Source organism: Hibiscus syriacus, unplaced genomic scaffold (assembly GCF_006381635.1).
Source record: "Hibiscus syriacus cultivar Baekdansim isolate YM2019G1 unplaced genomic scaffold, ASM638163v2 tig00116962_pilon, whole genome shotgun sequence".
Classification (NCBI taxonomy): Eukaryota; Viridiplantae; Streptophyta; class Magnoliopsida; order Malvales; family Malvaceae; genus Hibiscus; species Hibiscus syriacus.
In genome coordinates, this window is record NW_024063488.1 from 1,484,110 (window position 1) to 1,494,473 (window position 10,364).

The following is a 10,364-nucleotide window of genomic DNA, read 5'->3' on the forward strand; positions in this document are numbered from 1 at the left end:
AAGGTCACCCGTTAAACCTGACTACGTAGTGTAATTCCCATAATTCCGCAATAAATTATACAATTATTTCCCCCCAAAAGAAGTTTACGTAATAAAGAAGATAAATCCCGTTGCTTCTTTTCTTCCTCAACTACTTGATGCTCCTCAAAATCTTGAACGTCAACCTTTTAGTTCCTTAACCCTACTTTTTTTTTACTGAAATCAAATCAAACCAGATTTGTAGAATTCATAAGTTTCCATTATTAGAAAAACCAAAAGCATACACCTTCTTAGTTTCAACCATTCACATTGGCATTGGCCACTACTAAAATTCTCAAACAACCCCTTGCATCATCATCTTCGTTCCAATCTCTTAACCTCTGGAAATCCATTTCCAATTACGGAAATCAAACCTTTTTTTTCTTTCTCAGCCACAAAAGCCATGAAACTGAATTTCAACATAATATGTTTCTCCTTGTTGTTATGGACAACATTGTTGGCCACTGCTACAAACTCGGATGTAGCTTCCGTCAGGGCTGCCTTGTTGGCTCTTCGAGCAACTGTGGGTGGACGCCCACTTTTATGGAATCTGTCAAGCAGCGCATGTAATTGGACTGGTGTACTTTGTGCGCAAAACAGAGTAGTGGAGTTAAGACTCCCCGGAAAGGGTCTGTCAGGTCAGCTTCCCATTGCCATTGGCAACTTAACACAGCTTCGTACCCTTTCGCTTCGTTTCAATGCTCTATCCGGGCCGATGCCGTCCGGCTTCGCCAAGCTTACTTCCCTTCGGAACCTATACTTACAAGGGAATCGATTTTCCGGTGACATCCCTGCCTTCTTGTTCTCTTTGCGTAACTTGATTAGACTTAATCTCGCAAACAATAATTTCGCGGGTACAATCCCTGCTAGTTTTAACAATTTGACTGGGTTGGCTACTTTGTATTTGGAGAACAATCACTTATCTGGGTCAATACCAGATATTGGCTTGCCTGCACTTGTGCAATTTAATGTTTCTTTTAATCGGTTAAACGGATCGATCCCGAAAGGTTTATCAAGCAGGCCGAAAACTGCATTTGAAGGGAATTCTTTATGTGGGGAGCCTTTGGTTTCTTGTAATGGAACTGAAAATAGTGGCACTGCCAGTAAATTGTCTGGTGCAGCCATTGCTGGTATTGCTGTTGGTTGTGTGATGGTTGTTTTGTTCACGTTGATTGTTTTAGTATTTTTATGTAAAAGGAAGGGTTCTACGAAAACGGAGACAAGGATTATCGCTCCTCCGAGACAGGGCGAGGATAAAGCAACAGGGGAGAGTGATGCCATTGCTAAGAGTAGTCGGAGTAAAAAACTGGTGTTCTTCGGTAACGCATCTAGGTTATTCGATCTAGAGGATTTATTGAAGGCTTCTGCTGTGGTGTTGGGGAAGGGAACATTTGGGACGGCCTATAAGGCCACTATGGAGATGGGGGTGGTTGTTGCAGTGAAGAGGTTAAAGGATGTGATGGCATCGGAGAAGGAATTCAAGGAAAAGATGGAGGTCGTTGGAGCCATGGATCACCCGAATTTGGTCCCAATGAGGGCCTATTACTTCGGTGCGGACGAGAAACTCGTTGTTTACGATTACATGCCGATGGGAAGCTTGTCTGCACTTCTTCATGGTGAGTGCATTATGTTCTGTTCTTTCTTAATGATTAACAAATGAGTGTATTATTATCATTATTGAACAGGTAACAGAGGAGCTGGAAGCAGTCCATTGAATTGGAACACAAGGTGTGGCATTGCCCTTGGAGCTGCCAGAGGCGTTGCATACCTACATTCTAAGGCACCAGGAATCTCCCATGGAAACATCAAATCTTCAAATATCCTACTCACTACGACCTATGATGCTCGAGTATCTGATTTCGGTCTTGTTCAGTTTTCCGGCCCCTCATCAACTCCCAACCGTGTCGATGGCTACCGTGCTCCGGAAGTAACCGATGCTCGCAAAGTTTCCCAAGAAGCCGATGTCTACAGCTTCGGCATACTGCTTCTCGAACTGCTTACTGGAAAAGCACCCACACATGCCTTATTGAATGAGGAAGGAGTAGACCTTCCGAGATGGGTTCAATCCATAGTTCGAGAGGACTGGACAGCAGAGGTGTTCGACCCCGAACTTGTGAGAGACCAGAACGTGGAGGAGGAAATGGTCAAGCTTCTACAGCTTGCCGTCAATTGCACGGTTCAATATCCGGACAAACGTCCTTCGATGTCCGAGATGATAACCCGAATCGAGGAGCTCCATTGCCATGGCCCCGAAAGAGAGACTCAGCAAATTCATGACCCAACCGATGGCTCTTCCGAGCAGACTTAGTTGGTGCAGGTGGTCCAACATCTGCTGCAAAGGATTAAAAATATCAACAATCTTAGTTTCTTCGACATAAGTGATTGTTTATTCTTAGGTTCATTATATTATATAAAACAGTTGTACGTATCTATTCCTTTCGGTTTGGATGAGGACAAATGATCTAAATGATTTACATTCTATCTTAATTTTCCAAGAAAATGAGAAAAAATAGCATCAGCTTCCAATGACTTGTTACTTTCCTTTTCCTTTTTCTTGGCTTTGGTATTGGTTGGGGTGAAAGAAAAAGATAAAGAGCATAGATTCGTTGGTTTTAATTACCTTTTCACTATGTTTTTTTTTAACTAAAATATAGTTTGATTTACCTTTTTTGACCCTAAAAAGGTTTCCCAAGCATAATAGTTCATTGAAATCATTTTACAAGCTATCCTATAAAAACCTCTAAATCTTGCATGTGGGATTGTAAGTAATTTTCTGACAAAATACTACAGAATAATCATATTAGTTCATTGACTCCTTATGCTTCACCATATTATCTATGACAATAGAGCACATCAAATAAGACTACTGGCATGGCAACACAAGCACGCACAACAGCCCAAAGGCAAGAGCATTGTTTGGACGAACCAAGGCAAATGTGTGTCGTGGCTGAAGGGCAGAACTTCAGACGGTCATAGGGTAGGGGTGTTGGAGAATTGAGTAGAATGCAAATAGAGGGTCAGGATAAAGGTTGGAGGCTGACTTTCACAGACAAAATACTACAGAATAATAAAATCATATTAGTTCATTGACTCCTTATGCTTCACCATATTATCTATGACAATAGAGCACATCAAATAAGACTACTGGCATGGCAACACAAGCACGCACAACAGCCCAAAGGCAAGAGCACTGGTTGGATGAAACAAGGCAAATGTGTGTCGTGGCTGAAGGGCAGAACTTTAGCCGGTCATAGGGTAGGGGTGTTGGAGACATTGGGTAGAATGCAAATAGAGGGTCAGGATAAAGGTTGGAGGCTGACTTTCACAGACAACTGAGACATGACAGGTGCGATGGATGGCTCTGAGGTAGTCACGAGTTGTGCAGGGAAGGTCAGTGACTGAGAGAGTTAAGAGAGAAGTGGAATTGAACTCGTAATGATGGTTGAAGGAAGTTAAGAGATGCAACATATTTAAATTAAAGAAAGATCCAATAAGGCAATAGATTCGATGAAGGATTGACAACGACACGATTAGATAATGGTGCACAAATATAAGATGGTGTAGCACCACACGACGATGATCTCATGAGATTTCTTGAGTGTCTATTTCATCTGTTAATAAAATACATGAAGGTCGAACTATTGCCGAAAACAGTGGTGATTTTTGATAATGATAGTTGTAATAAGGATGAGGATTAAGGTTAGAGATGAAGAAATTTGATTTATTCATAAGACTACTATTTGTATATTAGTATATTGGTCTATAAACTACATTAGTATTTGATTTATTTTAGTTTTATATCAAATTGTCATTGAGTTCCAATTTTGTATTAATGATTTTATCATTGTTATGAATATCTTTATTTTGATATATTATATCTATGATTTGATTCTAAAATAAACAGGAGAAACATATTATAATTTGAAATTTGTTTTGGTGGTTTAGTTTGACATCTTTAGCTCATCATATCGTGGACCAAATTTAGGGTGTTACAAATTAAATTACTATAGTATGAAATAAAATAATGATTGTTTTGACATGCTATATATGTCATAAATGCTTATATCATACACTATGCATATATTTGATTTCACGCTTATATTTATGAATTATTAATTACAATATAGTAGTTGTGTATTATTAAATTCGTAAAACTTAATGTTCAAATTCTTTTTGTTCATAGGATTATCGATCTTGTTAGTGTTCTTTTCAAAATACAATGTTGATCTTTCAGGGAACATGTGTATTTATTTGGACTTTACTTGTATTTTGTTCTTAACTACGAATATATTATTTTTGGGTATTTTGGATTGTAATTTGGCATGTGTTGAAGCTCTGTATATGATATTGTTTATCAATGGAATTAAGTAGTTGTGTTTTAGAAATGATAATTTTTTTTTCACGAACCAAATTATCTCAATAGTTAAATGAATTGTTGTTATTCCTAAAGGTCATGAGTTTGAGCATCAGCGACTGTAAGGATGACTGAGCGTTCACTGTCAAATGATTGAGAGAGTATTAAAACAATATTACTTTATAATCACTTTAGCTTAATAAAAAAATGATATTTTTTTAATCGAAAATTTTATGGGTTGATGTTTGGGAAAGTGTTGAGGTTGTGAATGGTGCCAGGGTGACAAGTAGGGGTGTAAACGAGCCGAGTCGAGCTCGACTCGAACTCGAAAACTTTAAATGTAGGCTCGACTCGACTCGAAAACTCGCGAGCCTAAAATTTTCAAGCTCGACTCGAACTCGAAAGATAATATTAAAACTCGACTCGAACTCGAAAAGGCTCGAACTCAAAAAAAATTCAAGAGCTCGATTGAAGCTCGAGACTCGAGCTCGATTGAAGCTCGATTTTGAGCTCGATTCAAGCTCGATTCAAGCTCGATTCAAGCTCGAACTCGATTAAAGCTCGAACTCAAACTCGAATTTGATCCTTAGGGGTAAATTAGCTTTAGGCTCTCTAGATTTATGCGTTTTGTACAAAACAGTCCCTCAATTATTTAAATTTTAGCTTAAATTAGTCCTCACATTTAGATTTTTCTTAATTTAGTCTCTGTTTATGATTGTTTCTTTAATTAGTTGTGTATATTTATTTTGCATGTTGATATGTTTATGTATAAGTATGTGAATAATTTATTTATGAGCCACATAACATCATTTTGCATAATTTATATGTTACCTTCATGGCATAACTTAAACCTTAACACATAAACCCTAAACCTTAACACATAAACCATAAACTCTAAACTTTAAACCTTAAATCCTATCACATAAACTCTAAATCCTAAACCCTAAACCTGATCACATAATTAGTTATGAGGTAAGTACAATATAATATCTTAATATTAAATGCTCAAACCCTTGATATTTATGATATTTGAACCCAAAACCTCAAAATATAACAACAATTTAAAAAATTAGTTATTACAAATATTTTCATTAGAAATATATTAAATATTTGTCATTAGAGAAATAATTTTTTTATCAATTTAAAATAAATATAAGAATATTTATTCAAAAATAATTTTTAACCATTTTCAATTCAAGAATATTTATTCATCAATAATGTATTTTTAATATATTTTTAATAATGTAATTTTAAAAAATATAAAATTATAATATAATATTTTTTCGAGATGCTCACGAGCTTTTCGAGTCGAATATCGAGTAGCTCGTTTCGGCTCGTTAAGAACTCGAGTCGAGTTCGAGCTCGAGTCGAGTCCATTCGATCCGAGTATTTATCGAGCCAAGATCGAGTCGATCTCGAGTAGCTCGCGATCAGTCTCGTCTCATTTACAGCCCTAGTGACAAGTGCCAATTAGATGATGACTTAGGTTGTCATCTGATTAATTGTGATTAATTTAATTTATAATTTAATTATAATTATTTTTTGAAAAATAAATTTATCGACATGATATGTTATATCATTATTTTGTTACACATGGATTGTCACATTAATATTATGGTTTAATTGTATCCACTACATCATCTTTAGATGTTAAATGTTTGTTGACTAATATTTTTTATATACGTAAAGATCATTTTGTCTAAAATGAAATGTTAAGGGTTAATGTTCCAAAAAAGAATAAATATGAATGACCTTTTTTTTTTCTTTGACATTATGTTTTTTTTTTGTATTTAAAAAAATTATGCTTATTTTTTGGGTTAACTACCTATTTGGCACTTTACATATTCTTACATTTATGTTTTGATCACTCAAGTATTTTTTTTAAATTATAATTATTATTATGTTTTGTTTCTATTTAATACCCGCAATAAATATGAATGAATGTGGAATTAAATGAAAATAGTAACATGATATGGTATAATAATAGTTTTAATCCCAAAACTTACATATTCAATCAAATTAGTCATAATTTGAAATTATTCAATAAAATATTTAATATTTGAAAATTATTATTAAATTAATAATAAATTACTAAATTATTTTAAATTAAAATGAAGATCAAATTGGTAGGATTTTTAAATATTAAGGGTTTATTGAATTATTTTAAATTAAGATCAATTTGATATAGTGTACAAGCTACAAAGACCAAAATTATTATTGTATCATGTCGCATCATCATTTCCATTTAGTCAATGATCAAACTTAACAGTAAGATACCAAAATAGAAATAAAATATAATATTAAGTATGATTTAAAAAAAATAATTGGGTGATAGAAAATGCGGAAATAGGTATTGTACCAAATAGGGTATTTACCCTTTTTTAGTAAAAAAAATCTGATTTCTCTCGAATATATTGAAGCTATAGGGTTGGGTATCGGCCCGCAGAAGTGAAACAATCGAAACAGAGTTCGACGCCTACGGCGAGAAGTAGCGACTGATGGCTAACTCAGCTCGATTCACTCAAACCATTTTTGCTATTATCCTGAAGGGTCATTGGAATCATCTTTTGAAACCCAAAATTTGCATCCAAATAAGCTCGACCACCGTTAACGACCTCCTTCTCCGGCTCTCTGCTTTCAGTTCCGGTGCTTCTCTTCCTTGGTCTTTTTTTCAATGGGTAAAAAATTCTATACCCAGCCATGACCACTCTCTGCAATCTACGTGGACAATGGTTCACATTCTTACGAAGCACAAACATTTCAAGACAGCGCACAGTTTGCTCGACAAAATTTCTAACAAAGATTTCTTGTCGTCAAATTCCGTTTTGAATGCCTTGATCAGTACTCACTCTGACGTTGAAGTGAATTCTCATGTTTTGAGTTGGTTGGTGATATCTTATGGAAAATTGAGAATGACCCAAGATGCTTTACAAGTTTTTGAGTCGATGAGAGTTCATGGTTTAAAGCCTCATTTACATGCTTGCACTGTGTTTTTGAATTGTCTGGCTAAAGAAAAATTGATTGATAGCGTCTGGAAAGTTTATAAGAAAATGGTTAGACTTGGGGTGGTCGGGAATTTACACGTTTACAATGTGTTGGTTCATGCTTGTTGCAAGGGTGGTGATGTCGAAAAGGCTGAAAATGTATTGAGTGAAATGGAATTGAAGAATGTTTTTCCAGATCGCTTTACATTCAATACAATGATTGCTTTGTATTGTAAGAAGGGTATGCATTATGAAGCTTTGTGTGTGCAAGATAGGATGGAAAGAGCAGGGATTACTCCGGATATTGTAACTTATAATTCACTTATTTATGGGTTCTGTAGGCAAGGTAGAATGCGAGAGGCTTTAAGACTCTTTAAGGAAATTAAAGGTGTTAGTCCTAACCATGTGACATACACTACTTTAATTGATGGTTATTGTAGAGTGAATGATGTAGGAGAAGCTTTAAGATTGCGGGATATGATGGAGGCTAAGGGGATTTATCCTGGAGTTGTTACTTATAATTCAATCATTCGTAAGTTGTGTGAAGAAAGTAAAATAAGGGAAGCTAATTGGATTTTGAATGAGATGAGTGAAAAGAAAATTGAACCTGATAATGTGACTTGTAACACATTGATCAATGCATATTGCAAGATTGGAGATATGGGATCTGCTATAAAAGTGAAGAACAAGATGATGGAGGCCGGGTTGAAGTTGGATCAATTTACGTTCAAGGCATTGATACATGGATTTTTCAAGTTGAGTGAAATGGATAGTGCAAAAGATTACTTGTTTAACATGCTTGGTGCAGGGTTTTCTCCTAGTTATTGCACCTACTCCTGGCTTGTTGATGGGTACTGCAACCAAGGCAAAGAAGAAAAAGTTATAAAGTTTCCAGATGAATTTTTGAAAAGAGGCCTCTGTGTTGATGTCTCAGTGTACAGGGCACTCATAAGGAGGTTCTGTAAGCAAGAAAGGGTTGATTGTGCGGAAAGAATATTCACTCTTATGCAAGGAAAAGGTATATCGGGAGATAGTGTAATATATACTAGCCTAGCATATGCTTACTGGAAAATGGGGAAGGTGAATGCTGCTTCAGATCTATTGAATGAAATGTATAAGAGGAGGTTGATGATAACTCTCAAAATCTATCGATCTTTCAATGCTTCATATGCTGGTGACAGTAGCATTTTAGGTTTCTTTTGGAATCATGTGACTCAGAGGGGATTAATTTCTAAGAGTATTTTGAAGGATATCAATAAGGGAGATTTACAGTCATGAATTAACCTTCCATGCTTTATAGTGCTCTGTTCACAACAAGACGCATCACAGTTAGTCTTCCATGTGGTTACACTGATGTTTAGAAGTGAACTGGTTATGAGACATTATAAATTTCTTTAAAACTTAGTCTGAAGCTCAGAACTCCAGTTTGTATTTTTTTTAAAGTAATTTATGTCGACTCAAAAATGGTCAAAGACCAAGCTTGTGAAGCCAAAATCCAACTTCACGTAAGCTTGACTTAGCTTTTCTTTTCTGTTCTTGCTTCTTAATAGGTTATGTGAACATGGTTATGGTTTGCAATATATACTATTGACTGTTTTGTTGTGTTTGCTTCAGGAGAAGGCTAGTAAATGGTGGACAGGAGGGTCAGTCCTACTCAATCTGCTTGGAAGATGCAATTTTCGAAGAATTATGCACATTGACTTAGAATAATGTGTTTCCTTGAAATGTCATAAAATATTCAGCCCAATTAGGGAATTGAGGTAGCTATAACACTACTTTCAATTTGTACCAAAATTGGTTTTAATGCCAGATCAGGAACATATTGGGAGTGACGACCGCTGAACTATTAGTACATAAATTAGAAGTAAAAATTATACCAGAGATTTTGATTTGATTGAATTCAGTATTCTTAGGATTTTCTGTAATGGATCGGATGATATAGCCAAACTTAAACTCACTTTGTTGACTGTATAATTCATGACTGCTCCTTCTAGCTTTACCTAACTTTCTTCCATAAACTGGAAAACAATTTTAACAGTCTGTAAACTATTTGGTGAGGTAGGGTCTGAACATTTTAAGGGGGTTCTATCTAGTCCATTAAATACCCTTTTTTAAATTATACCAAGATTTCATTACGGTTGAATTTCAATCCCATATATAGAACTGTTTAACAGTCCACTTTATTTGAGAGTTGAGATATATGCCTGTGGAGTCCAATTTAGATTTCAGTGGCAGAGCCAAATTCAGTTGTCTGAACCAGAGCCTTTTAGACATCATGCAGGGATTCAAAACGAAATCTGGAATCAGGGGTGTTATTTTCTTTCTGTGGTGAGTACTAGCCCGTGTTTGAACATCTAAGAAGGTTCCTAGTTTTCCTGATGTTTTAAGTGATTCAACTTTTATTGTGGTTTGTTTTCTGGATTCCAGCTTTGACCTGAATTATGTATATGGTAATTTAGCTCATGTTGAATCAACAGTTATGACTTAAACATCATTTTAAAAGTTGGGATAAAGGGGTAAATCACTCGTTCATTACCCTAATCCCGAAAAAGATGAGTTCGGAAAATGTCGAGGATTTTAGACCGATAAGCCTTGTGGGTGGTTTGTACAAGATTTTGTCAAAGGTGCTTTCCAGGAGATTACAACAATGTATGGACGCAGTCGTTGGTCCTTCCCAATTTGCTTTCATCCCGGGTCGGCAAATTATGGATTATTCCTTTATTGCAAATGAGGGGATTGATGTTGGAGGAGGAAAGGCCTTGAAGGAGTTGCGTTTAAGGTTAACTTCAAAAGAGCGTATGATTCAATTTATTGGAGTTTACTTATGAAAATAGTGGATTGCATGGGATATGGTCAAATATGGGGATCTTGGATGAAAAAGTGCGTTTCTACAGCTTCCATATCGGTGTTGGTGAATGTTTCTCCTTCGAATGAATTTCGGATCGTGAGGGGTCTCCGCAGGGTTGCTCTCTTTCTCCGCTTTTTTTTTTTAATTTGGTTGGTGAACT

General features: G+C 35.8%; 2 protein-coding genes across 2 annotated transcripts; both read left to right on the forward strand.

Annotated features, from left to right (window-relative positions):
• Window positions 1–367: 367 nt before the first annotated feature.
• On the forward strand, window positions 368–2,415 carry LOC120190368 (probable inactive receptor kinase RLK902). Its single transcript, XM_039193453.1, has 2 exons — window positions 368–1,634; window positions 1,704–2,415. The coding sequence occupies exons 1-2, from the start codon at window positions 422–424 to the stop codon at window positions 2,324–2,326; spliced, it is 1,836 nt and encodes a 611-aa protein (XP_039049384.1). The 5' UTR covers window positions 368–421; the 3' UTR covers window positions 2,327–2,415.
• A 4,369-nt stretch (window positions 2,416–6,784) lies between these two features.
• On the forward strand, window positions 6,785–8,850 carry LOC120190071 (pentatricopeptide repeat-containing protein At5g38730). Its single transcript, XM_039193196.1, has one exon. The coding sequence runs from the start codon at window positions 6,871–6,873 to the stop codon at window positions 8,632–8,634; it is 1,764 nt and encodes a 587-aa protein (XP_039049127.1). The 5' UTR covers window positions 6,785–6,870; the 3' UTR covers window positions 8,635–8,850.
• The last annotated feature ends 1,514 nt before the right edge of the window (window positions 8,851–10,364 follow it).

Bases quoted from the DNA above. Each gene is read 5' to 3' on its own strand.
- LOC120190368 (XM_039193453.1), top strand. From the start codon at position 422: ATGAAACTGAATTTCAACATAATATGTTTCTCCTTGTTGTTATGGACA. The intron at 1,635-1,703 runs GTGAGTGCATTA...ATTATTGAACAG, and splicing joins CTTGTCTGCACTTCTTCATG to GTAACAGAGGAGCTGGAAGC.
- LOC120190071 (XM_039193196.1), top strand. From the start codon at position 6,871: ATGGCTAACTCAGCTCGATTCACTCAAACCATTTTTGCTATTATCCTG.